Source organism: Mirounga leonina, unplaced genomic scaffold, assembly GCF_011800145.1.
Source record: "Mirounga leonina isolate KUSES-001 unplaced genomic scaffold, KU_Mleo_1.0 Mir_101609, whole genome shotgun sequence".
Classification (NCBI taxonomy): domain Eukaryota; kingdom Metazoa; phylum Chordata; class Mammalia; order Carnivora; family Phocidae; genus Mirounga; species Mirounga leonina.
The window spans coordinates 6,457,765-6,478,557 of NW_023270164.1; the positions used below are offsets into that span (position 1 = coordinate 6,457,765).

At 40.5% G+C, this 20,793-nt stretch overlaps 1 protein-coding gene across 2 annotated transcripts; it reads left to right on the forward strand.

Moving 5' to 3' along the window:
* Positions 1–209: 209 nt before the first annotated feature.
* On the forward strand, positions 210–16,565 carry DDX3X (DEAD-box helicase 3 X-linked). 2 transcript variants are annotated; one of them, XM_035003238.1, is made up of 17 exons: positions 210–734; positions 3,727–3,784; positions 5,542–5,589; positions 7,427–7,559; positions 8,503–8,661; positions 8,743–8,842; positions 9,269–9,404; positions 10,524–10,609; positions 11,112–11,210; positions 11,320–11,480; positions 11,876–12,020; positions 12,111–12,255; positions 12,469–12,650; positions 12,735–12,852; positions 13,107–13,260; positions 13,584–13,723; positions 13,929–16,565. In XM_035003238.1, exons 1-17 carry the CDS (start codon positions 690–692, stop codon positions 14,006–14,008), a joined length of 1,989 nt encoding a protein of 662 aa, XP_034859129.1. In that variant the 5' UTR covers positions 210–689; the 3' UTR covers positions 14,009–16,565. The 2 variants fall into 2 exon arrangements, with proteins under 2 accessions (XP_034859129.1, XP_034859136.1); XM_035003245.1 differs by having other exon boundaries at positions 563–734; positions 13,587–13,723.
* The last annotated feature ends 4,228 nt before the right edge of the window (positions 16,566–20,793 follow it).

The window sequence follows — 20,793 nt, forward strand, 5'->3', positions numbered from 1 at the left end:
TTTCCAGCTTCACAAAATGGCCACCGCGATCAACACCTGCGGTCACGTGACCCGCCGTCCTCCCGGCTTCGGGCTTTTTTTTTCCTAACTCCGTTTTCGGGGAGGCTGCCCGCGAAAGAACGAGGGCTTATTTCGAAGAAATCTACCGACATCCCCAAGTCGGAGGACTGACAGAAACTAGAACGAGTGCTCGGTTGAAAAGAACAGCAAAAACTGAGAGCACAGGGAGAAAAGGGGGGAAGAGGCCTAGGTCAAATTTTAAGACCTCCTCGCAGGCGGAAAACGGGACCCAACGAGTTATCGCGAGATCTCAAGATCTCAAAGACAGGCTAGGGTATTAGCGAAGAACAAGGGAACTGAAGCTCAAGCGAACTAGGACAGATTTGGCGCTCTGTGGGCCAAGGTAGGACGACCAGCCAGGGACGGGACTGACTAGAAAATCACGCGAGGTTTGGACTAAACGAGCGCGCAGTAGCTAGGCAGAAGTCACAGCGGCAGGAGGAGGGCGGGTGTGAGAGGGAGGGCCTACGTCTTACGTGCTGACGTAGCAGCCTTTCGAGTGGGTATATTAGATCGGTAGCCGCGCCGTGAGTTCCAGAGCCGCAGTTCTCCCGTGAGAGAGCCTTCGCGGTGAATCAAACACAGTCGCTCAGCAGAGGAAGACTCCGAGTTCTCGGTACTCTTCAGGGATGAGTCATGTGGCGGTGGAAAATGCGCTCGGGCTGGACCAGCAGGTGAGCTGCAAGGAGTCTACCGGGGTGGTTGCTGACCTAACTTAGCTTATGGCGCAGCGCTAACTGGCACTCTTAGTTCCCATTTCCTGCGTGCCTCGAGCTGGCTAGTGTCAGTGTTTCGGGGCTGTGGAAGAACGGGGAGGTGGCAGGAATGCTGGTTATGGCCGTCGCTCGGGCCGGGGCTCCGGCTTGGCCCGCGGTATTGTCCCCGGGCCGAGCACAATGGCGGCTTTTGTGTGTGCGTGCGCAGGCGAGCGGAGGGGGAGGGGGTGCGCGCGCCTTCGCGGGGACGCGCACGCGCAAACCTCGACTGGTTTAGTGACCCATGGGTGGTGTGTGTTGGGGGTTGTGCGCGGCGCTGCGCGATTGGGGACCCCTTTGGCCTCTAGGGCTTTCGACTCTGCGCGCGCGGCCTGGATTCCTGTCCCAGAGACCCGGCGGCGTTGGTGTGTGTGCGCGCGCGCGCGCAGCTGCATGTGTGTGTGTGTGTGTGAGTGTGTGTGTGTGTGTGTGAGAGAGAGAGCAGAGGGACGCGGCCCTGGAATGTGGGAGGGGGTGGCGCGGGGGGTGGCCTGCGCTCGGGGTAATGGCGGCGGCCTTCTTTGTGTGGGGCTGGGCGGCGCTGGGGCCCACTAGCGGGAGAGAGCGGGCCCCCGGCCGGCCAGGGCCTGGAAAGGAGCATGGAATGGACATCTTATTCCTCCCGGGCTTTCTTCCGCAGGCTTTTTCGCTCCAGCCCGTTTTCCGCCGGGGCCATCGTATGGTGGGTGCCGCGGCCGAGGAGGCCGCGTTTCCGGAGTGGAAAGTTTTGTGACGCAGAAGATTCGGAGAGGAGTGGGGGGAAGGGGAGGGAGTAATGGTCTCTGCGTGCGCGGTGGCGCTGGGTTCTAGATAGAGATTAGAACGCGGCGGAGAGACATCAGGGAGGTTAGGGACCTGGAGTGGCCCCTTTTCTTTCCTTGCTCCAGATAGTTTCGAGTGTGGCGATTTAGCGAGGGCCGCGCGTTGTTTTGGGTGGTACCACGGGTTGTATGACCATTCCCGTGTTAGTGACGTTTGATCCAGGAATCGGCCGGAGGAAAAATACCCGGAATGTAGCTTGGGGGAAATAAACACTGTTGTTGACTTGTTGCTGCCTGTGCAGTGGAATTGTGAAATAGGTCAGATCTCCGGGTCTGTCATCTTAACCGGAATCCCCTCTTCTAAGGCTTTGGGGGTAGATTAGAGGAGGACGTGTGATCTGAGCGAGGAGGAGGGGTTATGGGCTTCGGTGGCAGGAAGTCTGCATCCCTCTGCAACTGAAGCAACGTGCTTCAGATAAGCTTTTAGGTGGGATGTTTGGATCCTTTAAACTTCTTACCACGAACGCCAGAAAAATCCTGAAACGAAGTTTAGTGACACAAATTGATAGTAGATTTTAATGTAGTCGTGTGTAATATAATTTTAGAGATTTAATGATCTGTTTCTTTGGGAGCATCCCCCCCATTAATGAATCAGTTACATCCTCCATATTGCTGACAGGTCATATGTTGAATGAAGCACATAGAATATCTTGTCAAGAGCACTGGCTATCCCCAGTTTTAACATTTTCTGTACAGGTGGAGCCGTTTTAAAAAGATTATAGGCAGGAATGAAGCAATGTAATTCTAACATTTTATAGTAGTCTTTAACGTGCTCTTTATCGTTCCTGTTGCCCAGTGTAAAATTAAGAAAACTTGTGCAAAAGGAGTTTTTGTTCCTATCGCACTTGAAAGAATCAGTCTGTTAACAGAAAGCATGGTAGCGTTTTTGCTAATACAAACTATGGAAGTGAGGTGCCTGAAAGTCTTACCATACCTACTTTCTTTTAAGATTTAGCATCTGCTTCCAGTTTTCAGTGACTCCATTGATGATGCTTGCAATTTGACAGTATCAATCTTGAACTTTCAACAGAAGACTTACGTCATCTTTGCAAACAGGTGGCATCACTACTATGTGATTTGGTCTTTTGTGGCTTTCTTAAAAAAATAATTTTTTTTTTTTTTTTGACACGTGTAGTTTTTTTCCCCCCGGTATTGCTTGCAAGTAGTTTCTGGTTAGTCATAAAAGAATGAGAAACCATAGCAGGTCTTTTTGTAGAATGTTGAGGTTTTGAGTTCCAGTGTAAGGGGTGAGTAGAAATGGAGATTAAAGGTAGTGAAATGTGTTCAACAAGAAAGTGTTGAATGTCACTTGTGCTATTTTATGTCCAAAGTCTTCTGAACTTAATCTGGATCCTGAAAATGGGAGAGTTGTTCTTAAGAGTGCTACCCTAATTAAAAATACTTGTGCAGCATTTAGGGATAAAAGAACTAAGAAATGGTCAGTTAAAATTTTGTTCTCTTTTTCAGGTGTGCTCTGTAGGCTTAAAATAATTCCAAGTAGGAAGTTGGTGGCATTGGAAACATTTGTCAGATATGATTGGAGTAAAGATGAATCCATTGCCTCTCTTGACATTTTAAAATACTTTCTTGGCGGGGCGCCTGGGTGGCTCAGTCGGTTAAGCGGCTGCCTTTGGCTCAGTTCATGATCCTGGGGTCCTGGGATCAAGCCCCACGTCCGGCTCCGTGCTCAGCAGAGAGCCTGCTTCTCCCTCTCCCTCTGACTGCCACTCTGCCTACTTGTGCTCTCTCTCTCTGTCAAATAAATAAATAAAATCTTTAAAAAAAAATAAAATACTTTCTTGGGGCTTTTACTATGGAAAATGTTACAGGGGGAAATTCATTTTTAATTGAATGGCTTAAATTTGGATCCAGTTTCTACCGGATAACGTTAGCATCCTGGTGTGCTGCTTTCTATAGTATAAACAGTGCTATTTTGGGTTTGCTTAGAATTTTACAGTCTTCAGAGCGCATTCTTAGTTCTTATTCTCATTAAGAGTTTCACATCAGCCCTACGAAGCAGGCAGGGCAACTAGCTAGAGGGCAGGACTGGTTTTCTCAAGTGTGCTAACCATTTAACTCTTTTCTCCTAGTTTGCTGGCCTAGACCTGAACTCTTCCGATAATCAGAGTGGAGGAAGTACAGCAAGCAGTAAGTAAACCATTTTATGAATTTCTTGAATATTAGAGTTTTAATAACTTCATGTTTCATTGGACTTACTTAAAGCTTAAGAATTCCCCTCCACTTGTTACTGTGGAAAGAATTATATAATCAGTGTTCTTAGAATTATGTAGTGTAATCAGTAATTTATCTAAAGCATTGTGGCCTTTTGGTAATAAAAGGGACTTTTTTTTTTTTTTTTTTTTGAGTAAAAATCATTAAAAAGAACTTGATACAAACAAATTATCTTTGGAAGTGTTTATGTTCATTGTGAATCTTGAGCCCAGCTTAGAGGTGGTGGGAATGTGTTTATCCCTATTCGAGTGAATTTACCAGAATTAAATTCAGTAAAGGGAACATACACATGCTACAGCTAACCCTTTCCTGTGAAGAACATGAGATTTACAAGGCTATACTGAATCTTGAGGTGGTGGTTAAGATTGTAAATGCTGAATTGCATTGTTCTTTTCAAAAGAAATTAGATAAAAGCTATATTTCATTTTATTTTTTCAGTTTTTGTTTTTGCTTTTTTGAGACTTGTTACAGATTAGTATTGAGGTGTAGGTGGTTTATTATTTGGCAGTAGACTTGCTTCAGTTTCCTTCAGGTCAGGTCTCTTCCTATTAAACCCCCCCCCAAGAAAAGGAGGGGGGAAATGGGTACAGGCTGTAGGGTGTGAAAGCATTTTTTTCAAGCACTGTGTTAGGTAGTAAAGGATGTGGCCTCATTTTTAGGCAAGAAGGGCCTCGCTGGGCACAAAGTTAACGTATTTTTTATAATCTACTTTATTTGTCATGGTAAAGATCTTTTAAGGGTTGGTCATCCTTTTTTTTAAGATTGATTTATTTGACAGAGACAAAGCGAGAGAGGGAACACAAGCAGGGGGAGTGGGAGAGGGAGAAAGCAGGCTTCCCACTGAGCAGGGAGCCCCATGCGGGGCTCCATCCCAGGACCCTGGGATCATGACCTGAGCCGGAGGCAGACGCTTAATGACTGAGCCACCCAGGCGCCCCTAAGGGTTGGTCATCCTAATTAGAGATATTTAATATTTAATTCAACCCAAAAGTGGAAAGGAGAGTTAAGTTGTAGATTCATTAGTAATAAAGCAGGTTGATTTTCCTTTACTTGGTAGATACACATTATTTGCTTTTGTTTCTCATCCATTGTCTAGGCTATATTCTTGCCTGCCTACAGAACAAGTGGACTATAGACTCAGCAAGCCCCAAGTTAAAACTCTCAGTTCCTTGAAATCCTTTCGCCTTTGCAGTTTTTCCTTAATGTGTATCATCTATTTTTTGGAACTTACCAGGATGGAAACAAAAATGTCTCCCAATGTCTAATTCCATGATTTATTACATAGTAGTCTGTGAGGTTGTAATACTTAGGTTGTTAACTGTGTCTGCTTATGACCTTTCTCTGAAATAATAGCAGCCCCCTTTAAAAAGTTGTGTTACACTAACCACTAGTGACAAGTTATATTTATTTGTGGATTTCAGTGATTAGGTTCTGAGTCAAATTTTTATTTACCAAACTTTTCCTCCTCCCCCTCCCTTTTTTAAGTTCTTAAAAAGCAGTACCCATTTAAAGTAAAAGTAGATTCATTTTCCCCCTTCTCAATTTCCAAGTAAGAGACTAGAAGGTTGGATACTAAAAAAATTTTTTTCCAGGACCATTTTTTAATTGCACAAATTTTCGTGAAAAGCTTTAACTTGAAGTTTTGGCATTTACTTTTATATTCTTTCTTTTAGAGGGGCGCTATATTCCTCCTCACTTAAGGAACAGAGAAGCTACTAAAGGTAAGTCAACAACTTAGTAGACCTAATTCTTTGTGTTTAGACGTCGGAGCCTAGGGAAAAATGAGGCACTTTGGGAAGTCCGTAAACATTGTGCTCTCCTGTGCCTGTCAGAATTGGTTCAAATATTAGGAAATTATTATAAATTATTATATATTTCACTTTGGGAAAACTCATCTACAGTCACGCAGTGCAAAATTCTATTTCCTCCGTTAGATTTTCTGTGGCCAAGGGCATGGCTTTGTACAATTTTACTAGTGTTGTACTTTGTGATTTGTGTTTGTAATCATTCACATCATGATTTCAAATTGAAAAAGGTGAGTAGGCACCCTACTATGTAAACCAAATTGCATGGTTGATAACCCAGTTATTTCTGTTTTGTAGAGCTGTCAAAAGAAAGATGGGTTATTGCAGAATAGATAACAGATTATAAACCGATTGTAGCATTGGGCATGCTCCCAGTAAGTTGGGAGTGATCTCTGGTTTCATCTCCTTGCTTTTAACTGCTTCATTTGAAAGGATTCGTCTAAAATGTATCACAACACCTGGTCTTTTCTGATTGTGTTTGTAATGTAGTGATAGATAACTAGTACATACTTCATTATGGAACCATTGTTTGGGTGCTGTATATTCCATAAAATAGGTGATCTGAGATTTGGAGGCAAAGTGAAGGTTTGGAAAACTATTTAAAGGTTAAGAAGAAGATTATAAAGAAGGCGGAAGGGTGGAGAAGCCCACAGAATCCTGTGGTTTGCTGTCGTTCCTCCATATGTATGTGCAGTCTTTGTTAGCTGCACTGTCCCTGCAATACATGGGTATAAAATCCATATTATAATTTAACTATCGTATCATTGTTCCTAGTTACTGCACATTTTGTCTTTATCGTCATGGGTTCTCTCATTCTTGAGAGTGTTCTAGCTGAAATTGGCCCCACGTATATTTAGTGCTTAGTGATTTTCCCTCTTCATCCCAGTGACAGATCAAAGGGAAGAGGCAGTATAGAGGTTTTAGAACTGAAAGGTCTTAGAAATGTAATTAAATTCTTTATTGCTAGCTAAGGCTGTCAGTCACCTGGCTGGCTAATAGTAGGGACATCAGCGGAAGGAAAGTAACTTGTAAACGATCTCTTTAATAAAGTGCTACTGAAACTTGTTAAGCCCTCCACTGCTTGTTTTTAAACCCTCTGCCTGTTGGGCTAATTTATACCTTTCTCATTCCCTGTTATTGAATGTTTATAGTTGTACGTAAGAATCTGTCCACACTAACAGTGTTGCAGGGATGAGGATTTTTCTTTTTTCTAGGTATTCCTGATTCTTGTCTGATAGTATGCACTTCATGTGAACAGAGCATTGTTCTACTTTTTACTATTGAAACTGGAAAACACTCTTATTAAAAAGTAATCTGACCTTTAGGAATGTCTTAAACAGCACCTCTAAGACATTGAAATAATGGCAGCTGTTTCCTAGTAAACTGGGTTCACACCTATAAAATGAATGGAAATGAAATTGTGGTCATATAACAATTGTTTTATAGGCAAAGCGATTGAGCTTTTTAGAGGTGGTATTTTATTCATTTTAGAACACTTTTAGACTGTCAAATTGCTTGGCTCAGTGCACAGTATTTTCTAGTGGAGAGAGTTAAAAATATAAAAAATTTTGTGTTCCAGTTGTAAATCAGCTCTAAATCTTGGTTCTTTTCTAGTACCGTGATAGGAATATTTCCATTGTCCTTCCAGTTCACACACATAAGATAAAGTTTTAGAGGGCTTCGAATTCAGAGACCTAGGTATTGTAAATTTCTAATTAATACAATAAAATGGGTTTGCTTTTTTTCATTGAAGGATTCTACGATAAAGACAGTTCAGGGTGGAGTTCTAGTAAGGATAAGGATGCGTACAGCAGTTTTGGATCTCGTAGTGATTCAAGAGGGAAGTCTAGTTTCTTTAGTGATCGTGGAAGTGGATCAAGGGGAAGGTAAGTGATTTTTATTGATCTTCTGGTCTTGTGCGTATGCAATTTAGGAATTGGTCTTTAATTTGATAAGTACTCATTCCTGTCCTCTGACCATTAAGCATGTTTTTTTCCCTTAATAGACCACCTGTTTGGATGTTAAGCATTAGTTAGGTCTGTGTAATCCTATTTTCCTAGCTGTAAGAGGTCTTAACTAAATTGAACTTGTTACATAGAAATTGGATGAGAATAAGAATGTGCACCTGGGCATAGTGAAATCAGTTGCTTTTATATTTCTTCAGTTTTATTTATATGTAAAGGAGTAAGTTTATCTAGTGAGTGGCCTAATATGGTTGAGATTTTTTGTGGATATTCTATATGACAATTTTTAAACACCTTATATTTTTGATTACACAAGTGGTGAACTGACCTCATGCGCCTAATAGCTGTGGTTAGTCCTGTGTGTCCTGATTTTTCGCAAACAGGCCTAAAACTAAAAACATCTTAATTCAGGTAAGGATTATTTTCTACCTTTTATCCAAAGTCTGTCACACAGGTGAATTGATTGTCCTTTCAAGTGACATCCTAGTTATAACTGGGACAATTGATGTTTGGTGTGCTTTTTTCTTTTTCCTACCACTAAAATACATTTGGATGAGAAGTTTAAATAAAGGCGTAAGTTATGTGCTGATACCAAATATTTAAGACTTGGTTCTTAATTTCAGCATGTATGAGGCCTGTGTAGGCTGTATAATACAGAAATCAAGAAGGATACATACTTAGCGTATGTGAATGACAGTCTGATTAATTAAAAGGCCTTATTTGTCAAATAAGAGTAAGGAAAATCGACATCCTTGAAGTTAGCCATAATGAACGGTTCAACTTCTCTCCAGGTACAGTTCTAGAGTAGTACTAGGAATCTGATAGTGGTTAAATGATATTCTGATTAGTTGCTTATGCTGTTCAGGTTTGATGATCGTGGACGGAGTGACTATGATGGCATTGGCAGCCGTGGTGACAGAAGTGGTTTTGGCAAATTTGAACGTGGTGGAAATAGTCGCTGGTGTGACAAATCAGATGAAGATGATTGGTCAAAACCACTCCCACCAAGTGAACGCTTGGAACAGTAAGTTTTTGAAATGTATGTTAATTGTGATAAAGCCTTATTAGCTAGTATAACAAGTAAATGTACCAATCTTGATTTCAGGGAACTCTTTTCTGGAGGAAACACTGGGATTAACTTTGAGAAATATGACGACATTCCAGTTGAGGCAACAGGCAACAACTGTCCTCCACACATTGAAAGTGTAAGTATTTGTGCTTGAGCTTTTTAAGACACAGAGGGAAGTGTATGTAAACTTTTTCACAGCACATCAAAATGAGGCGGGCTTCTTAAAAGCAAATGCAGACTGTACCTACTTTAATAATTCTTTAGTTACATTAAAAACCTGCCTCATTGGTTTGTGGAAAGGGAAAGATTGAGTTCAGTGTCACCATTACTAATAATTGGAAATAGAAAATGGGTCAAATATAGGAAGAACCCAGACTTCTCCAGTGTATATTAAACCTGGGGGTTGATTTTTCTCAAAATATATTGTCGTTTCACGTAAAGCAGCTGTATGGTACAAATCAGCTGTGAGGGGTTCCCCCCCCTTATTACTGTATTAGTGTAAAGCAAAAATGGCTCCAGATAGCATTTCTAGCTATTTAACCCCGTTGAATTTCTTTGACAGTTCAGTGATGTTGAGATGGGAGAAATTATTATGGGAAACATTGAGCTTACTCGTTATACTCGCCCAACTCCAGTGCAAAAGCATGCTATTCCTATTATCAAAGAGAAAAGAGACTTGATGGCTTGTGCTCAAACAGGTAAGTTTATTTGATAAAAGTAAAAAATTGTCAAGAATACCGTAATAGGGTTTGGTCTTATAAAGCTAGTACCAAAAAAAACCACACGGGGTATCTTAGTCTCACGGGGAAGCTTGAGTCCCAGATGTAGCCTCACCGGTATACTTTGATACAGGTATGCAGTAGCTGGCTGCTATTTCTTGTGTTGGACCTTTGGATTTTATGTTCTCTCTAGTGTTCTCATTGGGGCCTATAGAAAGTCCTCAGCCCGGTACTGCTGCAAGAGGGATACATTATTGTCCGTGCATTGGTGGGAAATGAGCACTGTAACATTATATCTGGAATAAGGGGGATAAGATTAGAATAGTCTGTGATCCATAGGGATGTGGCCAAGGGAAAGGTGCGGTGCCTTCATGGGAAAGGAGCACCTACCATCTTTTGGGAATGGGGGTATTTCTTAGGTTGCCCGGGTCCTTTGGGTGAGGGGTGTTAGAAGGGGTTGACACCAAGTTGAAGCCAGCCATTCGTGGCTACAGCGCTAAAGTTTGACCAATATGAAAGAGGGTGGCAGGACCCCCCCCTTAAAAATACATAATAATCATTTGGTATTTTTTCTTCCCTATGGGAGAGTGGGAATATCATCCTTTGTACACCATCAGTATCTACAGTACCTGCAAGGAAGTATTAGAAATTGACATCACTTTGGAGGCACAATGGTTGTTCTCTTTACACACACAAATGCAAAGAAGTGAATACTACATTGTTATTGATCAGAGTTTGGTATACTTTAAGGGAACAAAATAAACCTTTTTTGTTTTATGGGCCACATGGTCTCCGTTGCCAATCTACTCATTTTGGCTGTTGTGGTCTGAAAGCACCTATAGACCTCATGGAAATTTTGCATGGCTGTATTCCAATAAAGCTTTATTTACAAAGATAAATAGGCTGGGTCTTCATTTGCTGACTCAGAAGTCACTTCCCGGTATTTTTAACTTTGGTGTTAATTTTTAGAAAATTTATTTGGGCATAAAGTAAAACCACTAATTAACCAGTAATAGGGCAGTTAAAAAACTTCGTGTATTATTCAAAAATAATGAGGTTTTTCTGTGGTTGAATTAGAATATGCTTTCTCTTAAACAGGGTCTGGAAAAACTGCAGCGTTTCTCTTACCCATCTTGAGTCAGATTTATTCAGATGGTCCAGGCGAGGCTTTGAGGGCCATGAAGGTAAATACTTGCTAAATGGGACTTTATTTTAAGGTAAGCTCTATGCCCGCTCTAGGTCTTGAACTCACCACCCTAAGATCAAGAGTTGCATGCTCTACAGACTGAGCCAGCCAGGTGCCCCTGAAGTAGGACATTGTTGTTATTTTTTTTTAAGATTTTAAGTATTTGAGAGACAGCTAGAGAGCACAAGCGGGGGAGAAGGAGAAGCAGGCTCATTGCCCAGCAGGGAGCCCGACACAGGGCTCGATCCCAGGACCCTGGGATCATGATCTGAGCCGAGGGCCGACTGAGCCAGCCAGGCACCCCAGTAGGAGATTATTGTAGAACTTTGTAGGTCGCTATTGAGAGAACTTTCTAAATGAGAGTTCTTTATAAAGAACTTCCTACTTACTCCAAATTATTTAGTGAAAAAGTTTTCACATAATAAATTACAGAAGGGAATTACGTTGTAGTGGGTCTTTAAAAAAGGATGTTAAAGAGTTTAACTTAAATTATTTCTTAGGAAAATGGAAGGTACGGACGTCGCAAGCAATACCCAATCTCCTTGGTATTAGCACCAACTAGAGAATTGGCAGTACAGATCTACGAGGAAGCCAGGAAAGTAAGTATGCATTTCAGGGATTATTGGCTTTCCCATTGATTCTAATGAAATGTTTTATGACCATGTAAAAGTGTTGGCCTTGAAGTTGATAAACTTTCTTCGCTTACAGTTTTCATACCGATCTAGAGTTCGACCTTGCGTGGTTTATGGTGGTGCTGATATTGGTCAACAGATTCGAGACTTAGAGCGTGGATGCCACTTGTTAGTAGCTACTCCAGGACGTCTAGTGGATATGATGGAAAGAGGAAAGATTGGATTAGACTTTTGCAAGTATGTTAATTTTAAGTGCATGAGATGTAATAATTTTTTAATTACTGGCCATTAGTTTTGCAGTAGTTATTAGCACTGTTGACATTTTTAAGTTTGAGAAGTGGCTTGTGTAAGTACTTGTACAGGAAGTTGGCTAATTGTAACTTTAATGTTGAAAAATCCAGGGACCTTTTTTAGTAGAGGCTGAGAATAACCAGACTGGGACAGAGTGAAAAGTAGTAAGAGCTAGTTTTGCTGTATGCTTGTGAATGATGGCAAAAATCCTGGGCTAGGTCTCATGTACGTGTGTCAAATCATGCAGTATGAGGAATTTAACTATCAAAATAATACTAATTTTGATAACAGCTGTACTAAAACTGTCCTCTCAAATTCTAAACTGATTATTTTTATGGCAGATACTTGGTGTTAGATGAAGCTGATCGGATGTTGGATATGGGTTTTGAACCTCAGATACGTAGAATAGTTGAAGAAGATACTATGCCACCAAAGGGTGTCCGCCACACTATGATGTTTAGTGCTACTTTCCCTAAGGAAATACAGGTATTGTTTGATGCTGCAGCTTTCACCACTTAGGAATTTGTTGATTTCAGTAGATAATAAACTTTTTTTCCTTTTTTTTAATTCTTTCAGATGCTGGCTCGTGATTTCTTAGATGAGTATATCTTTTTAGCTGTAGGAAGAGTTGGCTCTACCTCTGAGAATATTACACAAAAAGTAGTTTGGGTGGAAGAGTCCGACAAACGGTCATTTTTGCTTGACCTTCTGAATGCAACAGGTAATAAATACATGCAACAGGTAAAATGACAATATTAGCATCACGCTGGTGACTTAGGTAATGAGAATCCATTTGGATCCCCTTTACTGCTTTTCCTCCCCATTCAGAACATTCGTTAAAAGTCTATTATTTGCCTCTCTTTGCATGTTTACTAAATGTAAAGAGAACTAAGTCACTATTAGTGACAAAAACCTGGTAATTTTTCACAATCAGGCAAGGATTCACTGACCTTAGTGTTTGTGGAGACCAAAAAGGGTGCAGATTCTCTGGAAGATTTCTTGTACCACGAAGGATATGCTTGTACCAGTATTCATGGAGACCGATCTCAGAGAGATAGAGAAGAGGCCCTTCACCAGTTCCGCTCAGGAAAAAGCCCAATTCTAGTGGCTACAGCAGTATGTATAAGACTGTTCTTTCATGTTCAGCATGTTCAACTTTTGGCTTTAAGTGTGCCATATATAACAAAAATTATTTTTCAGGTAGCAGCAAGAGGACTGGATATTTCAAATGTGAAACATGTTATCAATTTTGACTTGCCAAGTGATATTGAAGAATATGTACATCGCATTGGCCGTACAGGACGTGTAGGGAACCTTGGTAAGTGTTTGGTTACTTGATGGTCTGGTGGTGGTTTTTCAGTGGGAGGCGTACAGCCAAGAACTTCCCAGGATCTTAAATCTAAGAACTACTCTGTTTCTAAGGAATGCAGTTAAAAATCTATCTTAGCAATACAAACAAGTGACTTGTCATCTCTTTTCTTGGTATTCTACTTAATATGCTGTGTAGGAAAGTAAGAATAACTCTGCTTTTGTGGAAGACCTTAATTTCTGTACTTTTTGGAACTGGTTTAGGCCTTGCCACCTCATTCTTTAACGAGAGGAATATAAATATTACCAAGGATTTGTTGGATCTTCTTGTTGAAGCAAAACAAGAAGTGCCATCTTGGTTAGAAAACATGGCTTATGAACACCACTACAAGGGTAGCAGTCGTGGACGATCTAAGAGGTAAGGCATACAGGTGGTGCATAAAGAGAAGGATGGGTGCCACATCCACAGTTCACTTTTCCAGTATTTAGTTGAGCAGGCTTCGTATTTCTTAGGTTGCCCGGGTCCTTTGGGTGAGGGGTGTTAGAAGGGGTTGACACCGAGTTGAAGCCCTCCACTCGTGCCTACAGCCTTTGATCACTGCTAGGGAAGAGAGGGCTGGATAGGGAAATGTTTTCATTGCAAAATCAGAAATTGACCATTGGGAAGTTTTAATAAGAATTGGGGTATTTGGTGGCATTTCATTGTCCCATGAAAACCCCCAACACACCCTGTCGTTGAAGTAGTAGATTCAGTGGAGGATTCGGCGCCCGAGACTATCGACAAAGCAGCGGTGCCAGCAGTTCCAGCTTCAGCAGCAGCCGCGCAAGCAGCAGCCGCAGTGGTGGAGGCGGCCACGGCAGCAGCAGGGCATTTGGTGGAGGTAATGTGAATTTTTTAACCTGTCTTTGGGAAGGGCTTCTTCCTTGGAGTCCTCTTTTTCAAAGTGTAATTAAAAACAGTGGGGAAGTGCAGCCCTGTAGATTGCTTTTCGTAATTTGACATCAGAGTACTTTTAAAGAAGGGAAAGATTGTATTTAACGGTGGATGACTTAATTAATTTCTCTCTCTCTCAAATCTCTCATTAGGTGGCTATGGAGGCTTTTACAACAGTGATGGATATGGAGGAAATTATAACTCCCAGGGGGTTGACTGGTGGGGTAACTGAACCTGCTTTGCAGTAGGCCACCCTGCCAAACAAGCTAATATGGAAACCACATGTAACTTAGCCAGACTATACCTTGTGTAGCTTCAAGAACTCGCAGTACATTACCAGCTGTGATTCTCCACTGAAATTTTTTTTTTAAGGGAGCTCAAGGTCACATGAAGAATTGAAAGGAACAATCAGCAGCCCTGTTCAGAAGGTGGTTCGAAGACTTCATTGCTGTAGTTTGGATTAACTCCCCTCCCGCCAACCCCCATCCCAAACTGCATTTATAATTTTGTGACTGAGGATCATTTGTTTGTTAATGTACTGTGCCTTTAACTTTAGACAACTTTTTATTTTGATGTCCTGTTGGCTCAGTAATGCTCAAGATATCAATTGTTTTGACAAAATAAATTTACTGAACTTGGGCTAAAATCAAACCTTGGCACACAGGTGTGATACAACTTAACAGGAATCATCGATTCATCCATAAATATTATAAGGAAAAAACTTATGCGGTAGCCTGCATTAGGGCTTTTTGATACTTGCAGATTGGGGGAAAACAACAAACGTCTTGAAGCATATTAATGGAATTAGTTTCTAATGTGGCAAACTGTATTAAGTTAAAAGTTCTGATTTGCTCACTCTATCCTGGATAGGTATTTAGAACCTGATAGTCTTTAAACAAGCCATTCCAGTCATGATGAGGTGATGTATGAATACATGCATACATTCAAAGCACTGTTTTCAAAGTTAATGCAAGTAAATACAGCAATTCCTCTTTCAATGTTTAGGCAGATCATTAACTATGAGCTAGCCAAATGTGGGCATATTATTACAGGGAAAGTTTAAAGGTCTGATAACTTGAAATAGGTTTTTAGGAGAATTCATCTACTTAGACTTTTTAAATGCCTGCCATAAATGAAATTGAAATGGTAGAATGGCTGACCACAGCAATGACCAGCCCTCCTCGGGGCCCTGGGTGATTTTTGGTCTAATAACGCATGCTAGTGTTGATGTTTTTTGGTCAAGAGGGTATGAACAGGAAGAATTAATGCAGCAGGCTTTATTTTAAATGCCGATTCACATTACTCTGTTCAAGCTGCGTTGAGATGTTAAACTGGCTTACTATAGACTTTGTAAAAATGGCTCCAGAAGAGTAACAAACTGAAATTTTGAGATCACACAGGTTGGAAATATGTACATAACTGCACAAGGTGTCGATTCTGCTCTACAGTGCAGTTTTAGTCAGTTTTAGTTGCATAGGTTTCCATTGTATTTATAGTCTGTTTATGCTAAATCTGGCCAAAGATGAGCATTGTCCACCACTAAAATGCCTCTGCCACTTTGAATTCTGTGCTAATTTTGTGGCCAGAATGCGGTGATCAAAACGCTCAATCTTTTTACAGTGGCATAGGAAGATGGCAAAAATTTCCTAAAGTGCAATAGATTTTCAAGTGTATTGTGCCTTGTTCTAAAACTTTTATTAAGTAGGTGCACTTGACAGTATTGAGGTCATTTGTTATGGTGCTATTTCAATTAGTCTAGGTTTAGGCCCTTGTACATTTTGCCCATAACTTTTTACAAAGTACTTCTTTTATTGCACATTCAGAGAATTTTATATATATGTCTTGTGTGCGTGTCCTTAAACTTCCAATCTTATTTTGTCTCTTGGAGATTGTTGAACGCAGCTTGTCTAGGAAGGGGATGGGACTAGATTCTAAAATTTATTTGGGACCACGGGAATAATAGTTGGGAAGAAAAACTATTTGCACACGACAGATTTCTAGATACTTTTTGCTGCTAGTTTTATGTAATATTTATTGAACATTTTGACAAATATTTATTTTTGTAAGCCTAAAAGTGATTCTTTGAAAGTTTAAAGAAACTTGACCAAAAGACAGTACAAAAACACTGGCACTTGAATGTTGAATGTCACCGTATGCGTGAAATTATATATTTCGGGGTAGTGTGAGCTTTTAATGTTAAGTCATATTAAACTCTTAAGTCAAATTAAGCAGACCCGGCATTGGCAGTGTAGCCATAACTTTCTGATGTTAGTAAAAACAAAATTGGCGACTTGAAATTAAATCATGCCAAGGTTTTGATACACTTGTCTTAAGATATTAATGACACACTTCAAAAACACTGATAAGAAGTGTCCAGATTCTCAGATGTTTGTTGCGTGAGTTTTGTTTAGTTGTGTGTATTTTTTTTTTTCAGTGAATGTCTGGCACATTGCAATCCTCAAACATGTGGTTATCTTTGTTGTATTGGCATATTCAGTGACTTGTACATTCAGCGGTAGCGTTTGAGCAAGTTTTATCAGCAAGCAATATTTTCAGTTAATAAGGTTTCAAAAATCATGTAAGAATGGATTTAAACTTGCTGAATGTAAAGATTGAACTTCAAGTCACTGTAGCTTTAGTAATTGCTTATGTATTTAGATGCTAGCACTGCATGTGCTGTGCATATTCTGATTTTATTAAAATAAAAAGTTGAACTGCACAGTCTCCTTTGTTGTTGTCAATTGTGGTTTATTATTATAGGTGAAAATAAAGTTGTGCTCTTGCCTGAAGAATTGTAAGGTGTAATTTTTTTGGTTTGCCGTCCAATGCTAATTTGGAGATGCCTCTTGGAGACAGAATTACTCTGATAGAAGTATTTGTAATAAAAGATGAAGTTGGCCCAAAAAAGTTGTTGGAATAGATGGGATTCAGGTCCTTAGTGATGTACAGTGTATTGCAAATTGGTTTGTATTTGAGCAGTTTAATATGGGTGGGAATCTGTTTTTTGAAGCACTTGAAGGTCATTTGAACAGGGGAAGGCAAAAACCAAATGTACTAGTAGTCCAAGTGATGGTGAACACTTAAGGATCAAGAATGTATTGGGGGAGGGAGCTACTGGCTGGCTCAGTCGGTAGAACACGTGGTTCAGTCTCAGGGTCGGGAGTTCAAGCCCCGTGTTGGGCATGGAGCCTACTTTTAAATGTATTTGGGGCCAGGGTGATGGAGGCGGCATGGGCACCCTTCCTCCCCCTTCGGTTTCTTTGCTGGCCTCCATTACTCCACTTTGCTGCAGGCTCCTACCACCAATTAACAGACGGTCAGGCTAAGACCTCTTTAAGAAGTTAACAAAAGTAAGGACTGCTCTGTTTCGGGGGTCAAACATGAAGTGTTGGCAATCATGATTTAACCTAAGGAAAGTACTTAATTCAGCTTGTTTCACTTGGAGTTCTCTGCAGTATGAGAACAGTTTGTTTTTTTTAGCATTGTAAAATACTTGTTTCTGGATAGTTGACCATTTTGATCTCAGAGCAGCATGCCTAAATTTTTAGGGCAGAATTTTGAAGCATAATAAACCATATTGGTTTGGGAGGTGGGAAAGAGGAAGGGGAGCCTGAGTTTAGTCAAAAGTGGAAAGAGGTTATGTTAGGATGGCTAGATTGACAAGAACGTGGCCCAAGGTGACAGTGAAACTGGATTCTAAGAATGGTTCAAGGTCCTTTTTATGTAAATTAAGAGTGAACACAAGCCATCTGGGGGTACTGTCTAAATTCTTGAGATTATTTCTAGTCTAGCAGGGTTAAGATAATACAAGTTTACTTGCATACTATGTTAATTTTTGTAGTATAGCTTTTGTAATTTAAATGATATGTTTAAATACAAAATATTAGCCATTCTCCCTCCCCCTCCTCCCCGCTCCACCCACTGTTAATGTTTCCTGGGTTTGTTCTTAACCACCTCTTGGCTGAATTTCAACACCAGATAATTTTTTTCTACAATGACTTAGAGGGGCCATGTTTGAAAATGTTCAATGTCTTTGCTTAAAATGGTATGTTTCTTTTATCATGGGTGGCTGTTTCCCTTGCCTCTATGCTCCTAAGTGACCTGGTTGAATGGTCACAGGCTTGTTCTCTTTGAAGCTCAGTAACTAAGCTACCTGGGTGTTGACACTGGTCTTAGCTGCTTTCCCACTGGAATGCAGAGGTTCCATTCACTGCATTTTAGGAATATCGGGTTTTTTTCTCTTCTCATTGAACACTATTCCCGATATGTTGAAACCTGTTTTGTTTCAGATCTTGTCCTCATTTCAGTTGATCTACTTTTCAGCATGTTCAGTCTGTTTCTCATGTGGTTTCCTCTATAATGGCTATTCTCCATTTCTTGCCTCGTTTTCATTGTTGATCAGTTTTTCCTACCTATACCTGACTGGGTTGTCTTCAGGGTAATTCTGAAATAGGATTATTTTAACACAGGGCACTATGTTTAATTATAGTGTGGAAGAATATTTCATGACCTGCAAACATGTTTATTATGGGAGAAAACACCATAAAACAGATGAACACATCTACTGTAAGAGAAGCAGAAGTCTCAAAACAGGTGTTAAATGTAGAATTATCATATGACTGCAATTTTACTCCTAGGAGAATTCTATCCAGGAGAAATGAAAACAAGCTTACAATTAGGTTTGCATGCAAATGTTCATAGCATTCACAATACCAAAAAGTGGAAACCACCCAAATGCCAATCAGCTGGCGGATGGACAAACAAAATGTGTATACGTGGAATGGAATGCTGTTTGGCCTTAGAAAGGAGGAAGTACTGATGCTATCTCTATCCTCTAGGGACATGACCACATCTCTAATTTCCTTTCCACTCTTCAAAGGATCATTAGGAGGGCCTGTTAGTACTGTGACACATGTCTGTATTCTGACTTAAGGTTTTCTGTGGATGTCTGTACGGTTTCAGTCCTGATTTTATTGTGTTAGCAGATCTAGTCATGGTTTATAATTTGAGGGTTCCTGTTTTCCTTGTTACACTGAAGAGGACATTTTACTTTTTTTTAAAGTAGGTTCCACGCCCAGAGTGGGGCTTGAACTCAACGACACTGAGATCAAGTGTGGCGCCCTGACATTTTACTTTTTTAAGAGCTCAGTGGAGTAAAAATGCCTCTCCCATCTTTGGAAGAAAGAGGAAATCCTCATTCTTCCTTTTCCACTCTTAATTCTACACCACACTCACCTAGATTTTCAACAGCCCATCTCATTTACCTGACATCAGTTGGTTAGTTGGTTGCAGAATGGTCTCTGAACCTCCACTTCTGACCCAGTCACCTGACAGGATCCTAGTGGGTTATCTAGTAGACATTTGGATGGCCAAGGTTGATTTAGGGATCATTCAAAAACTGATTTGGGGTCTGCTGAGTGTTGGGGAATGTAGTGATGACTTCAAATGTAGTCCTTGTCCTCTTGGAACCTAGTTTTTCTTTTGTGATTCCCCAACTTGATGTTGCAACCGGAGAATCTGGGAAATGATTCTATGGCAACTCCTAATAGAATCCATCCCTGGAGTTCACTCAGGAATCTCTTGCTTTTTGCTTTTGTATGTAATTTCCCCAGGCAATTCTGATGCAGCAAACTTAGGTATGGAATCTGCTGTTCTCTACCCTTTATCATCTGTTCCAAAACTTCCAATTACCATGATCATGTTTCAGGTACTTCATGGCAGAATCATCTCTATATTCCAAATTACAGTAGATACTGCAACCAAATTAATGGCGCTCCATTAAGTTGGTCCAACGGTGTGGCACACCAGTCTACCTTGGCAGCTTTTAACTTCTTCCCTATACCTTATACTGTAGCTGAATATGATGCTATTGTGAAGACATATCCTCCACTCTGCCAGAGTTTTTGTTCACCCTGTTCCTTCTGACTAGAACTGGAGCTGAATTAATATTTAATTTTATATATTGTACTCAGAATATTAAGCCATTTACAATTAGCGATGTAGAGAAAATAATTGCTCTAATGGGTTGAGGAAGTAGTAGGTTTAAACTTGGAGTGTGCAGAATGAGCTCAACTCTTTGGAGAATGTGTAGAAAACTAGAAGGAAATCTGCAAAAATAGTGACAATTCTTGCTTCTGATTGAAGCAGAAAGATTTTCTGCTGCTTCATACTTTTCCTGTACTGAACGAGTTTTATACAATTATATCTTCAATAAAACTTGTTTTTTTAGTCTGAAATGATAAATTCACAGGAAGTTGTGAAGTGTAGTACAAAGAGATCATGTGTACCTTTCACACGGTTTCCCCTCTTGGTAAAGTCTGGCATAACTAATACATCAAAACCAGGAAATTGACATTGGTACAATCCACAGACTTCCTTCAGATTTCACCAGTTTTTATGTGTACCTGTGTGTGTGTGTGTGTAGTTCTATGCAGTTTTATCACATGTTGATTCATATAACCACCTCCACAGAACTGTTCCACTGCCAAGGTCTCCCTAGTGCTACCTCTTTATAGTCACACCTGCCTCCCTTCTTGCTTCCCCACCCTGTCACCCCTGGCAACCGCTTATCGGTTTTCCATCTCTAAAATGTCATTTCAGAATTGTTAACATAAATGGAATTGTGCCGTATGTGACCTTTTGAGATTGGCTTTTTGTCACTCAGCATAATGTCCTTGAGAGCCATTCAAGTTGTTGCAAATAGTTGGTTTCTTTATTGCTGACTGGTATGGATGTTCCATAGTTTGTTTATTCAGCTGGTGAAGGATATTTGGCTTGTTGCCAGTTTTTGACTATTACTAATCAAGGTTGCTATGAACATTGAACATTCTTGTACAGATTTTTGTGTGGACATGAATTTTTGTTTTTCTGGCAGAAATGCAATTGGTGGATCATATGGTGAGTGTATTGTTTAGTTTAAGAACCTGCCAAACCATTTTCCAGGATGGCTGTACCATTTTGCATTCCCACCAGCAATGCACAAGAGATCCAGTTTCTCTGCATCCTCACCAGCATTTG

Bases quoted from the DNA above. Each gene is read 5' to 3' on its own strand.
- DDX3X (XM_035003238.1), top strand. From the start codon at position 690: ATGAGTCATGTGGCGGTGGAAAATGCGCTCGGGCTGGACCAGCAG. The intron at 8,662-8,742 runs GTAAGTTTTTGA...TCTTGATTTCAG, and splicing joins CCAAGTGAACGCTTGGAACA to GGAACTCTTTTCTGGAGGAA. The intron at 12,021-12,110 runs GTATTGTTTGAT...TAATTCTTTCAG, and splicing joins CTTTCCCTAAGGAAATACAG to ATGCTGGCTCGTGATTTCTT.